The sequence below is a fragment of the Mugil cephalus genome, chromosome 9, assembly GCF_022458985.1.
Source record: "Mugil cephalus isolate CIBA_MC_2020 chromosome 9, CIBA_Mcephalus_1.1, whole genome shotgun sequence".
NCBI classification, from domain to species: Eukaryota; Metazoa; Chordata; class Actinopteri; order Mugiliformes; family Mugilidae; genus Mugil; species Mugil cephalus.
In genome coordinates this window covers 12,039,256-12,053,423 of record NC_061778.1, presented here as the reverse complement: position 1 = coordinate 12,053,423, position 14,168 = coordinate 12,039,256, and the positions used below count along the sequence as shown (strand labels likewise).

The 14,168-nt window shown below is 40.0% G+C and overlaps 1 protein-coding gene across 2 annotated transcripts; it reads left to right on the top strand.

Annotated features, from left to right (window-relative positions):
* Positions 1-4,057: 4,057 nt before the first annotated feature.
* gemin7 (gem (nuclear organelle) associated protein 7) lies at positions 4,058-7,238 on the top strand. 2 transcript variants are annotated; one of them, XM_047594770.1, is made up of 2 exons: positions 4,058-4,226; positions 5,949-7,238. In XM_047594770.1, the coding sequence occupies exons 1-2, from the start codon at positions 4,209-4,211 to the stop codon at positions 6,354-6,356; spliced, it is 426 nt and encodes a 141-aa protein (XP_047450726.1). In that variant the 5' UTR covers positions 4,058-4,208; the 3' UTR covers positions 6,357-7,238. The 2 variants fall into 2 exon arrangements, with proteins under 2 accessions (XP_047450726.1, XP_047450725.1); XM_047594769.1 differs by lacking the exon at positions 4,058-4,226 and adding an exon at positions 4,545-4,673.
* Positions 7,239-14,168: the final 6,930 nt, after the last annotated feature.

Sequence of the window (14,168 nt, the reverse complement as noted above, 5' to 3'; positions counted from 1 at the left end):
TCCCATATCTTTAAATCGAAGCACTAGTCAGAGCCAGATTTGGTCTCGGTGTGCTCATACATAAAAGGAATTTGTCTTGGCGTTGGGTTCAATGAACAGAAATGATTACAAAACAATACAAGCCTACTAAATGAAAACGAAAGCATTATTTAAGTCTGGTTTTAAGGAGCAGAGAAACTACACGGACTGTACATGTATATTAATTAAATAGCAGAAAAGTGTTTTAATGTGACGTGAACACAATGGTTGCATGGCTTTACAAAATGGAAACGTAAATGATAAATATTAAATGAAATGAAATGGAAACAAAATATTAAAGCTGAGAACATATTGGTTGTGAGGTGGACTTCTAATTTGATTCCAGGATCTGAACTGTTAGTGACAATGTTGTTGAAGTTGTGCTGTTATGACCACAAATGAATAGAGCATTGTTTGATGAGGACTCAGTCAAGGTTACGGTTCAGTCATGTCCTCATCATCCGGGGCCCAGATCCTTTACTTTGTTTGAGGTCATCACTGGGGAATGAAGAGTTCACACTTCAGAGAAACAAATGGGTCACCTAGAAGGGTGAAGAAAAGGATGAGGCAAAACACAGGAAAAGACTTAACCCGAATACTGTAAGTGTTTTTCTCGTTAAATCCTGATTGAGGAAACAAACAAGCATGCACGGATACCAACACTGTAGGACCATTCCTGTAATGCTTCTAAAACCGGCTCTTAATGTTTCCGTCCTGTAAGTGGTGGGCCCGGACCTTTTTTTCAAAAATTTAGTTATGCGAATGTTTAGATGCTGGGCAGCATCAACAAGTTTGATCGTGGGAATTGTTTGCTTTTTCATGGGTGGGAAATGAACGGAAGCAAACCATATTTTGAAGACCTCTTGGACCAAAAACAGCTGTGAAATGTAAACTAGAGATGAGGGCTGAAAACGAAACGAAACAGTGACGAAACAGTATCTAAAAATGTTTTGGTCCTTTAACATATACAATTTCGCCATTATTTCAATAGTAAAAGATAAAGTTATGTAAATATTAATTAGAATAATTTGATTTGATTTTAAAATGTGGCTAAAAGTAGCTGGCAAATTTGTTTTCATTTATTTATTTTTTGTGGCCAAATTTTTTTATTTTTCTTGTTGCTGTTGTTGCAAATTAATTTTGTGATTCCCTTTTAAAATTAGGTCGACCTTTTCATATTGACTTTATACATATAGCTCAAAACTCAACGACAGAGACTGAAATTAGCAATAAACAAATGACTAATAGTGGCAGGTACTCGTAGCTCCTGGTACATCAAAGTTTTCATTGAAGAGCCTTGGGTTGGCGGCTGTGGCCTGTGGTTAGGTTTTGTTAAAGGAGACTCAGGAAAGGGATATGGCTTTTCGTCAAATATGTAAGTAACCTTTTGCCATTCCAAACCAAACCACTACTTTCTTCTACAACTTTCACTGTGAGTCAGATGTAATTATAAGAAAGTTTGAATGATGTTAATGATGGAATCAAATGATAATCCACTCATCTTTATTTGTAACGTAATCGTCTGGGTCCAGATCCAGACTAGAATCACTTCATTAATTGTGAGGGAATGAGGAATTCACAATTAAACACACAACTGATGCTTTTTACAAGGTTTTAGGCAGATCTGTGTGGGTGGGTGGGTGGGGGATGTGGAAAAAATGCTGTAAACTAAACCAAATGTTTTTAAAAATTCCATTTAACCTTTCACATGGTACTGTAGTTGAGAACAAAGTGAAAATTATCTTCTAAGAATGAACGGATTCTCTGGAACGTCCTGAATGCCGAAACAGGCAACTTTTATCGCCACCATCGGTCTATTCCTGTGTTGCTTCCAAAATCAGCTCTCGATTTTTGGCTTCAATCCTATGACCATGCTTTAGGTCCCCTTTTTTTAAACATTGCATCATACTGATATTTATATATTTGCTGAATAAACACAACCTTTTTATTTATCTACCGGGCACAAACAGAAGCTGTGACTAGACAGATTATTGCTAACACACTTAAGCTGTTTGGCCAACTCCCACGAGTTCACTGTGGAAAAGCAAAAAACCATGAAGCACACTGTTCAAATATCTCTTAAATATTTTTATTCTTTGATTTGATAATCAAGAGTGAACTGCTGACATCAGACACTTAGCCTCGTGTTTCTTCTCTTGTTTACTGTGGGTGGTTTTTGGGTGAGTACACACTGACAGTCCTTTTGCGAAAGCAAATGATAAAACATAGTTGTCCACACAAGGGAACGCTTGTGGTGGAGAAAAAAGCAAGCGGATGAGCTTATGCTGATGCTATCACATTATTCTGGTGTTGCACCCTAAATCATCTGTTAATGTTACACCTCACTAAAGCCCGTGACTAATGGACCTTGTCGTCTTTAACTCTTTTATAATAGTTGTATTACTGACATCTACGTATAACGCTGAATAAACGCAGCCTTTCTGTGTGTGGAATGGCAACAGATGGCAGCACTTATCTAAAATCATTCCAAAACGAAAACTAAATATTCAAGCTGAAAACAAACAGACTACAATGGAGGTGGACTTCTGAGTGACCCGTTAAATAAAAACTTATTTAAATGTGAATGAGCATTTATTTCTCTTATCTTAGGTCAGGCACCCTATTGACATGACGGACAGAGGTCAAAAGTAGCAATAGACAAATTCTCATCCATAATAACTTGTGATGGCTGCCACATGTTGCTCCTCATTCACTTTCTGTCTGCTGGCTACAACTATGGATCTGGCAACTGTTTTTCTTACTTTGTGTGGACATAAGAATCAAATATCTGAGGCTCTACCGTGTTGAGTTTGCATAGTTTCTCTACTATCAACCTCTACTATCTACCGACCACTCACTCCTTTTGTGTGAAATGGTAAATGGTCTTGCTCTTATATAGCGCTTTTCTACCTACTCAAAGGTACTCAAAGCGCTTTTACAGTCAGAGACACATCCACCCATTCACTCACACAAGCACACACACATTTACACACCAACTGGGAGCGACTGGGGGTTCAGTGCCTTGCTCAGGGACACTTCGGCATATGGCACACTCAGGGGATTGAACCGCTAACCCCTTCGGTTCATGGAACAACCCGCTCTACCTACTGAGCCTTAGCCGTCCGTGGTCACATGAACCTTTGTTCTTACAGGAAATTGACCCAGAATTGACCCTTTTTTTGTAAAATAAATAGCGCCTTAAATCCTTGGCCACCGCCTTGTGCAATCAATATTGACTAGATAATGATAAACGACCTCCCTAAAAAAAGCTGAGACCTATCAAAGAATGGGCCTCCTGAGGGTGTCCTGTGGTGTAACAGGATGTTGTTTTTTTTTTTTTTTAGTTGTAACTGAACCATTTCTTGTGTCTGTGTGCTGCAGGTCCCTGTTCTGGTCTAAGTGGGTGGAACATGTCCGGGTAACATCACTGCGAATAAAGTTAAAGCACAATGTGTCTGTTGTCACTAAGGTCAAACGTGCAAACTAATCTACATGTTATCAGACCACGTAGGTTTTGAACAAACCTCTCTCTGTATGCGGTTGATATATTTACAGATGGCTGTGATGACAGTGATTCTAAGATCAAAAGCACAGGTGCTGCAGATGTCGTCATTTGGGAGGACAAACAAAGACACTCTTCTGTGCTGTTTTCCATCAGGAAATGTCTCAACATATGCTGTGTGAAATCTTTCACACGCTGCTCGGACCACACAGCAATGACTTCCTGTTTCTGCGCAGACAGGTGAGGAACACCAAGAGGATCTGATGCTGTTGAAGCACAAACAGTCTCAGAGGTTAAGACTCTCGTAATTCATTCAAACTTGCGTGATAAAAATAGTCGGGCTTTCATGGAGGAAGGAAAAGGGAGCAAACCGTGAGTCCAACATCTCCATGGCGCACACTGACGTACGATAACTTCATGCCAAGAGCAATAGCACTGGCCCCTTGTAATCACTAGGTGGATCCCCTCTTCTATCGCTGACGCCCTTACTTGCAATGACTGACACTCTTAAGGCAGTGACTTAAAAGTCCCCAGTTGACAAAGTTTATCAAGCGCACGTCATCGAGTTGTTTTTAAATAAACCGAGAAGGGAAAGATAAGAATTGGGTAAGACCGTGACTCCTCAATAGCGATCGGGGGTGGATGAAACGAAACGAAACTGAAGGTGCGCAATCCGAGTGCCACGGAGATGCGCTACATTTATTATGTAAGTAAATGAATGTAGGTTTGACCCATTTCGCCCACGCCTTTCTTGCCAGTGGTTCTGTCAAATGCCTAAAAACTGTCATTCTTTGCGAGTAAAGCGTCACGTAGCGTCAAGTAGTGACACATCGCCACGAATATGTAAACAGAATTTTTTTTTCGTTAACAAAACGGCAGTTTACTGTCAAAGTTTGACATGAATATGATAATAATTATATTCAAATTAGATGTGACAGTTTAATATGACATAAACAAATACATACCTTTTACGGTGATCATCGGTACTCCGTCTACTGAAGGGTGTGGTGTGGTGTGGTTGTAAATGACCTTTCCCGCGGAGGGCAGTGTTGAGCCCAGTAGAATCAAAACTGCCAAACTTTCGAAGACGAAGAAGAAAACAACAACAACGATGCGCTTACAGGCTAATGCTGCTAGCGGGAGGAAGCAGTCTGTAAGTGTGTGATTAAAAAATAATGGTTATTGTGAAGTGTTTGTGCATCTTTCATTGAACTGTTGTTCAGTTTCTGCCGCTGGAGAAAAAAAGAAGAAACGTATTTTGTGCTTTTATTATGTCCACATTCAACAATATGACCAATACAGTTGTGCTAACTTTTAATGAAGGTTAACATTTTTTGTCCCCCTGAGTGAATAACACACTTGCTTTGTTAGACGACCTTATTTTAAACACTTTACGCCTCGATTTTTTTATTTAGTTTTACTTTGCTTAAATGTTAAACTAGCCACGGTTCCATTGATATGTGCTAACAACTCCTAGCACACAAGTTAGCACAAACAACAACAACGTGTGCGATGTTGAAATAATGCAGTTAACTAACGTTACTCATTTATTTTTGCATTAATACGGAAGGTTGCTGGGGTCGACCCAGAAGCTAGCTTTCAGACTAATCATTTAGGAAGAAAGAAACTGTACAAACCGTGTTAAAAATATTTGCTACATAGTCTGAAAAATGGCCCCAAACCTCCCAAAATGCTTGATTAAAACGAAATAAAACACATTAAAGCAGTTATTCTGCCCCTTTCTGGAAAAACGGCATTGAAAGGGTGACTTTCACTTTCATTGTGTTGATACATTAATCTGTGCCAAACCCCAAATGCTACTTTGTTCATAGGAAGTAAATATAAATATTATTGTGGGACATTATTTGTGCATTTTGAATTTGATGGCAGCAACACATTTAATAACATTAAGACTAGGTCAACAAAATTCATTAAAGGTCCATACCTGATGGAAAATCACATCTAATTAGCTCAGTTGTCAACAGCATCTTGACTTTACACAAAAAAAGCAGGGGACATTTACCGCTCAGTGAAACAGCACAAAGTATCACAGAAGATAATTGCATTGGCAGAAAAAAAATTCCACTATTTGTCAGAATCTAGAAATGCAATATGTTCAATTAAATTTAAGTTTTAAGAGATCATAGCATGCATCAGTTTTTATTTACTTTTCATTTACAATGTTCAGCCTTTTTGGAAGTGGGTTTCTAGTATAAGAAGTGAACTTTAGAGAGCACCTAAGGGCAACTTTCCCTCAAGATTGTAATTGATTTAGAGAACTAATTAATAATTTGTAAACGATTACTTAGTTTAGATTTTCAGTTCAGGAACCTCTTAGCTATCTGTGTGAATATTTCCCAGGATAAGGTGATAAAGTAGAGGTGATATAGAGGTGCTGGTGTGAATGACTTTGTTTTATCTTCCACAGGTGTTGGCAAAAAGAGTTAGTATGGCGATGCCGGTGTCTGTGATCCGCCTGCCCAGAGGACCAGACCCCAACAGCCGTGGATTTGACCCCAAGTCTCCCCGCTTCGTTGCTCTCTGCCGTACCTCCATAGTCACATCGTCTGCGTCAGAAACCGACCCTGAGCAGCTGCAGAAAGAGCAGCATGCTCGGTCTGTGCTGAGAGAAGGTTTCCTCCGCTGTCTGCTCTCCATAGCCAACAAGAAGGTTCAGTTTCACATGCACGAGAAGGTGAATGTGGAGGCCACGTTTGGAGCGTCGGATATTGACGTGCTGAACTTTCAGGTGTCGAACCTGCACACTCCCATCGGGGTGCAAAAGGAGGCGCTGATCAGGAGTCAGGATGTGATTTCATTCACTTTTGAAGTGTGAATGCTGCAGGCTGTTTAAAAAGCCTTGAGTGACATTTGGGATAAGAGGCACTTGGGAGTCCCATTTGTTGTTGTAAGTGGGCTCTCATTTCACACTGTGAGGTGGTTTATAAAAGTTTTTCTTTTTTTTTTTTTGCAGGACAGCATGGTTGAACACTGCTGTTGTCAGTCCTGTCTGTGTAATTCATTATATATTGTGTGTGACAGTCCACCATCCAGCACTGACAAGCAGTCCCACTTTTTCAGCACAAGGGGGCGTCATATACCTTTAAGAGAAGTTTCAACCTGATGTTGGTGTTTGGCAAACTTTTCACTGGATACTTGGAAAATCATTGACAAAGTATTGATGATGTATCATATTTTCCTGATGACTGTCAGTTGTGTGCGTTCACCATATGTTTACCTGAGTGCATCTTGGCACTTGTGGTTTATTTCTTTCCTCAATTGAGGGACTTTATGATAATGAAGTTAAGGTCAGTAAATCAAACCAAATTTCCCCAGACATCCAGCCGTACATTGTTTTAATCAAAATGTCCGCTCTACACTGTCTTCCTTTGTGACATACAAAAATACTTAATTGCTATTTTGAAGTTGCACCTTTAATTCTGTAAAGTGAATGAAATGATGCACTTTTATCATCCCTTGCGTTAAGTACACTTGTAACTGAATGTTTGTGTTGGGAAAATGTTCAATACTTTGTAACATATAGAGGTGTCTTTCGTAAATTACAACTTCTGAAGAAAACTTTTTTTTGTTTGTTTTTGATTTTCTCTTACAACACATTACTAGAAAATCATTTATGTCCACATCTATTAGCGTTTTCCCTCTGTGCTCTGCTTGGAGAATCAGTCGTGGCCCATAACTCATTAAAGGGTCAGCCTCATGACTACAGTTCAGAACAGTTTTTATGATGAAATAACAGTTTCAGTAACCTGTGCAGCCCAGATGCCAAACATTTGGTATTTCTGAATTGTAAGAATTACCTAACCCTCGTCGTCATACATATTTCAAAGCGAGTATCAGAGTTTGGACAAAATTCAAACAAGAAGGATGACAAAACCCTTGGCCTCTGAGAAGCAGTGACAGCCAGTTTCACTGTTCTCTAGTGCTCAATAAACAACTGATTATAGATCCATTGACCAAGATGTGAACAAGTACACTGATCAGGCATAACATTATGACCAAATTCCTAACATTGTGTAGATCTTCCTTGTTCCTTCAAAACTGTTGTGACTCATCAGAGAATGGACATGGGTCTTCTGAGGGTGTCCTGTGACAACATAATGTTGGTAGTGTTGTTTTGTGTGTGTGTGTGTGTGGGGGGGGCATCTGTAGATCAGGCTTATTCCAGTTGTATCCCACAGATACTTGATCAGTTCGGGATCGAGTGGATTGAATGTTTCTACCACTTACTGATAGGATGTGTTTTCATTTTTCCAGGTCAATATACAGAGATGAGCGGGAGAGATGATGAAACTGATGTGAATCCATTTTAATACGAGGGATGGTGGTACCTATGTGATCTCTGACCTGTCTGTGAACGGAGGGGGAGCTAAAATTAAAATCACTACATGTGATCACAAAAGTAAAATTATTGCAGCAGAACCCAATTCACATTCTGCAATTAATCTTTGTTTTGTCTCTCGGGTTTATTTGAGTCATTTTGCATTTTTCATGATTGTGTGACATCCTTTCGTAGTGGCATTTTGCATTTTTGTGGCTGTGTAGAAGTCCAGCCCCAGGATTACTGAATATGCCTGTGTCCAAGAGGCCTGTTCCAGTCAAATGTTAATGCAGAGTCTCAGTAATTGAAGGGACTGAAGTGGTAAATGCTGAAAACACCAGAAGAAGACCAGCCTATGATAACAAATTCAACACATCCACAGAGTGAGACATTATAATTAGGTTGTAGAAGGATCCGTAAGGAACACTAAAATAAATGACTCTCTAAACAATCAAACCCAATGAAAGCACCAAAAGGTAATATTTAAAAGAAATGCATGTGTAATTGATTTATAAAATGTTTCATAAATGGATATTTCTCATAATTTCCATTGGTCTTTAGCTTTAGATTCGTTTTGACTCAGTTGTCTATTTGTTCATTTTTAGGTTACATAAATATACTGTACTATATATATTACTATACTATATTTATTCCTGACCTAAATGTATTTAATTTATTCCATTTCTTTGCCTTCCCCATCATCCAGTTGAGTGGGGGTAAACAAGCAAAGCAGTTTATGTCACATTTAAGGTTTGTTCATGTATTTATTTGATCCTGGAAAGTTGGCTTCTCTATAGATCAGATGTGCACCAGGTCATTTCTCCTGAGCGTTTCAGCAGGAGTCAATGCTGAGCACAGATATGATGGCAGCCGAGACATTAGTTATTCAAATCCGTGGTCGTAAATACAAAACAGAAGAACAAGATTGATCATTGTTTAGCACCAGCCTCATGGTGTGGAGGGAGGAGGGGGGCATCAATACTATTTAATCTTCCTAAAAGGTGTATTTTGCGAGTTCCCAATAAGTCATTTTATTTGAGTGCCATTAGGCGGTCGTGCTGTGCCTGTGTCTCTGTTTGTACCTGAATTATCTGACCACTCAGTAGAGACAGACATCAATGAGGCAGTGACTCATCCCCACCCCACCCCACCCTCTCTCTCTCTCTCTCTCTCTCTCTCTCTCTCTCTCTCTCTCTCTCTCTCGCCCCCCTCCTAATCCAAAATATGACTGAACCCTCATATGACGTCATCGGCCTGTGTGATTCAATCAGGAAGTCCTCAAGGACAACCAATGTTAATTTCATATTCACAGGCCTGCTGCTCTATGACCAGCAGCTCCTCAGCTCTCACTCTCACTCTGTGTCGTCGGCCCATAATGACTGCAGCAACACGTACGTTTTCTGGTCATTTATGCTTCTTTGCACACACACGCACACGCACATACTTGTTTAAACAATACATGTAATATATAAAATTTAAAATACTTCAAATGCATCACACTAGGAGACTTGCTGAGTTGCTATTGATTATTGACATACATTAAATGAAGAAATAAACACAGACACAACATTATGACCACTTTCCTAATATTGTGTTGGTCTTCCTTGTGCCTCCAAAACTAATCTAATCAGAGAATGGACATGGGTCTTCTGGTGACGTCCTGGCCTCTGTAGATCAGGCTGGTTCCATTGCATCCCACAGATACTTGATCACTTTGGGATCTAGTTGGGATCCTAAACCGTTTGTGTGTGTCATTGCTATGGGGTGGGGGTGCTGGTCTGGTCTAGTTATCTAGAGGTAAATGTATAAGTAATATCCGCATGAGTACCAGGTCCAAAATTGTCACAAGGTGGTCAATGATATCTACTTCTCCTGTCAGTGGTTTTAATGTTGTGGCTGATCGGTGCATATCCAGACATATCAACAAATCGCACGACTTTGAAAAGGACATTCAATAGAAAGAAAGGGAAGGCAGAAAAAGAAGTTTTCTTTTTTTAATGACTTACTTACATTGTGCATTAAGTTTTTTTTATTGCACTCACAGGAATAACTTGAATACATGTGTTTGTTGGGGATAAAGCCCATGGTCTGACTGTAAAGGGTTTGAAGGGCCCCTTATGTCCCTCATGTTTAGTTCACATTTCTCACTGGGTGGCATGTCAGCCTTTTCTATAATTTTACAAGCTGTAGTTTCTGTTCTCTGTAGTTTTACTTCAGCTTCTAACAAGCAAGTTTCCATACCTCCTGACCATATTTCAAAATGGAACCAGATGTCATATGCATGCTCGCTAACTCCAAAATAATTTAACTTCAAGGGTACTATAGGAAGTTTGGTCTGTATTTTTAACTGTTCACCACAAAATCTACAGTGGAAAAGCAGATAAGATGAATCATGTATCAACTCAATATATCTTATATGCTAGGGAGCCTATAGCACTGTCTGGGGTTGTAGCTGCTATCTTTAACATTGCTAATCATTATATTTTTATATTAACTATAGATGAAATGTCAATGTTGAACATGAAACAGGTCGCTGTTATTGATATGCTCTATTAACACTTGTCTTAACAGATCTTTGGAGCATTTTAGCATTTTTCGGCTCATTGTTTTTGGTTTTTCAATTTGCAGCTGTAGTGATTTAGTTCATTTATCGGTACCATGTTTTTCAAAAAGCAGGCCAATTAATGTCTTTTAGACATTTATTAGATGAGTCCGTTTTAAATGTAAAATGAAAGTTGCAGAACAGAATTACAATAATTAACTACTGACAGAAGATTTTTAATTGTCATATATTTTAACTTTTCAAGATTGTGACTTCACTAATCTAAAGAGGAATTACACAGGTAGTATACGAGGGGTTTAGGATAAATATATGAGCTTTACAGCCATATTAAAACATGCAACCATGTTCTCTAATTTGAAGCACTGTGCAGGGACAGGCTGTCTCAATGTTATCTTCTCTTACTGTTTCTCTTTCCGGACAGTCTGCTTCTCCCTGATTTCAGTGGAAAAACATTCCTGCCTCCTCGTATGCTTGTGTGCCTGTGTGTGTGTCAGTGCGTCAGTCATGATGGTACAAGGAATCTGCCCCGTGTAGCACCACCGGCCAACAGGAAGCACATTCCGCTCCTTCCTGTTTGTGGCCCTCTCTCACTTCCTGGCAAGTGTCTGATAACTCACAAAACCACTTAATCACCCCTTTGCCCAAAACTCCTGCCAGTAGACAAAAATAATTGGGCAGTGACCTCATGACTGTGTATTTTTAGCGCATTTCATTGTGAACGCGAGAGGAGACGATGATTCACATGCTAGCGCTCATCATTATGGAATATCTCACTGAATAAAGTTGATGTGACATCTATTAATACACATCGTGGTTTTGAATAACATATCTGTGCTGTGACATTAAGAACTCAAGATGACTGCATGAATACATGTATTTGAGGGGAGTTACACAGCAAGGCGACGAGTGAATGAAACAACCAAGTCTATCCAAGTCTTTTCAGCTTTATAACAACATCTGTTTACATATGTCTCATTCAATTAATTACCAAATGGCTCTAGGTTTGATTTTCATTCTGATCCATTTGCCTTTTTCCTCCTGTTTTTGTTAATCTGTCTTCTTTATTTTTTAGCAGGAAGGCTGTAGGATGGCAATATCAGTTGATTGGTCAATCAGGCTGAAAGACAAATTTCTCATGGATGGCCATTCAATGTTGTGTTGACATCTTCAGAGGTTTACTCATGTTTACTGAGTCAGCTGTGGTTCATCTACTAAAGAAGGTTTACATCCCATCCCTTCCTACTGGATGATTCACTGGTCCAAAACCCAATAGGATGTGTGAATGAGAGACAAATATTGTACAGCACTTTGTAAACTTCTTAAGTACAGTTACCTCATTAATCGTCATGCAGTGCCACTGCCAGGTCAATCAGTTATCATGTAATACATTAGACTTACCCTCGCCACAACATTTTGCTCCGGCAAAGATCTGCCAGGCCAACTGAATAATTTTGCTGGGTTTTATATGGTGACAGACACAAGCAGTTGCACGTGATGTGTTCACAACAAAATGGCTTCGATTGGTTGGAGGTCTATCCAGTTAAATTCTGAGGATTTTTTTCTCCATATCAATAGAAACAGACAGCGTAATGAAAATCAGATGGTTCTGATAGGCTCTATCCCATGTTTCTAAAAGTTGCTGCTCCTGTAATTGATGTCCCCATCTCGCAGCTATTCAATATGTCTCTTGAGCTGTGTGTCTTTCCTCCAGAATGGAAATCTGCACTGGTCTTTCCACTCTTCAAAGGTGGCTCTGGCTCTGACCCCAATTGTTACAGGCCTATTTCCATCCTAGCCAAGGTCTTAGAAAAAACGGTTGATAAACAGCTCAGCCACCTCATGGCTTCAAGCAACGGTCTGTCCAACTTTCAGCCTGGGTTTCTGCCAGGCCACAGGTGAACCAAAGCTAATCTGAAGGTCCTGGATGACACTGTTACTACCTTCCTTGGACTCCAAGCAGATCTGCATCGGTGCATTCATCGATCAAACTAAGGCCTCTGTCAACCACTCCATTCTCCTGCAGAGGCTCACTAGCATTGGTCTGTCATTACACCTAAATAACCAAGTTGAGCAAGTAAACACTGAAAACATCTTTTCTGGCCCTCTCACCATCACTAAAGGGGTGTCTCAAAGCTCCATCTTGGGCCCAGTGCTTAATGATCTAGCCAAGAAGGCTGGCAATTCCAAGATCCACCAATATGCAGATGATACCATCTTATACTCAGAGGGGCCTTCTCTTCACTCTGCGGCATCCACACTACAGCTCAGTCTTACCTCTATTGAGCACTTTTTTCATAGCCTTCATCTTCTCCTCAACACCAAGATACAACACCAAATGTATTCTTTTTGACTGGAAACATGATTCCAAATAAAGTCTTCTATGTCGATGGCTCTGAGTTTGTGACCTGCTGCAAATACCTTGGCCTCTGGTTGGACTCGCCCCTCTCCTTGCCTGAGCTTCCTATAACGGAATAAGGCCTCCTTCAACCGCTCAACCAAAAACATGCTTGTTAAAATGGCCATCTTGCCCATTTTTGACTATGGTGACACCATCAACAGGATGGCACCTCAATCCACCCTCAGCAAATTTGACACTGACTTTCACACCACCATCCGTTTCACCCTAGACGCATCATTCACAACTCACCATTGCGACCTCTTGTAGACTGGACTTCACACCAGATGACTCCATCACTAGCTTCAGGTCATTTATAAAGCCACACTTGGTAAAACACCTCTTCTGTACCACTCCTACTCTGCCTTCAATTCAAGGTCCAGTAAACGTGTCAAACTTACTCTCCCCAAAGCCTGGACCGTCTTTGGACACAGTGCCTTCAGATTTGCTGCAGCATCATGTAAACATTATGTGATTTTGAGCATGTTCTTATACTAATGTTATATTATTAAGCTCTATTCTAACAGAGACATTTGCTACTTCTAGCCTTTTCATGAGGGACCAAATTTTGATTATAAATCGATGGACAGTTTCATAAATGTCTGAAATTTCAGTGACCTATTACTAAAACTATTACATTAGAATACCATACACACAGTACAGTCAGTGTTAGACACATATTTTCTGGTGATATTTTCCGCTAAGTGTTGGCTGGATGTGTTTTCAAAGCAGCCAGACAAGCAGACACAAAAGGAATGGCTGAGTCACATTCAGTCCCCAGGTTTGTTTGAGTTGCCACTGGGGGGAATGTTGGAGGAGCTCCAGCGATTGTGAGGACCAGGCGCTGTGTGGCAGCCTCACTTCCCCAACTCAAGTGGCCAGAGAGATAAAGAGGCCAGCAGTGGAGTCTGCCAGCTGGAGCTTACTGAGCAGCGGCTTTTTTTTTCTTTTTTCTTTTTTTTTATAAATATAATATGATCACAACAGTATATTCAATCCCCCAATTGTTTAAATCATAAATCGTTTTTATACAATTGCCACCTGTTAAACACTTAATGGTATCAAAACATTGTTTCATTTCTAAAATACTGCTCCTGCAACTGTGTTAAGTCAGTGAATGTCCAATCTGGAAGGACATGGGAGCTGCGTACAAGATCAAGATGTTTCCACACCATCATATGGGGAAGCGGACACTTATGCACAACATAAGTCTAGACAGGAAGACATACGAGGAGGTGGGAGGAGAAGGGAAGTGCTAATTAGAGTGAGATTAAAGTTATCTTCATGTATCTGTCTGTAGGCTCCATCACGATCCACTCCCTTTCCCACAGGAGTAAACACAGGAAGATGC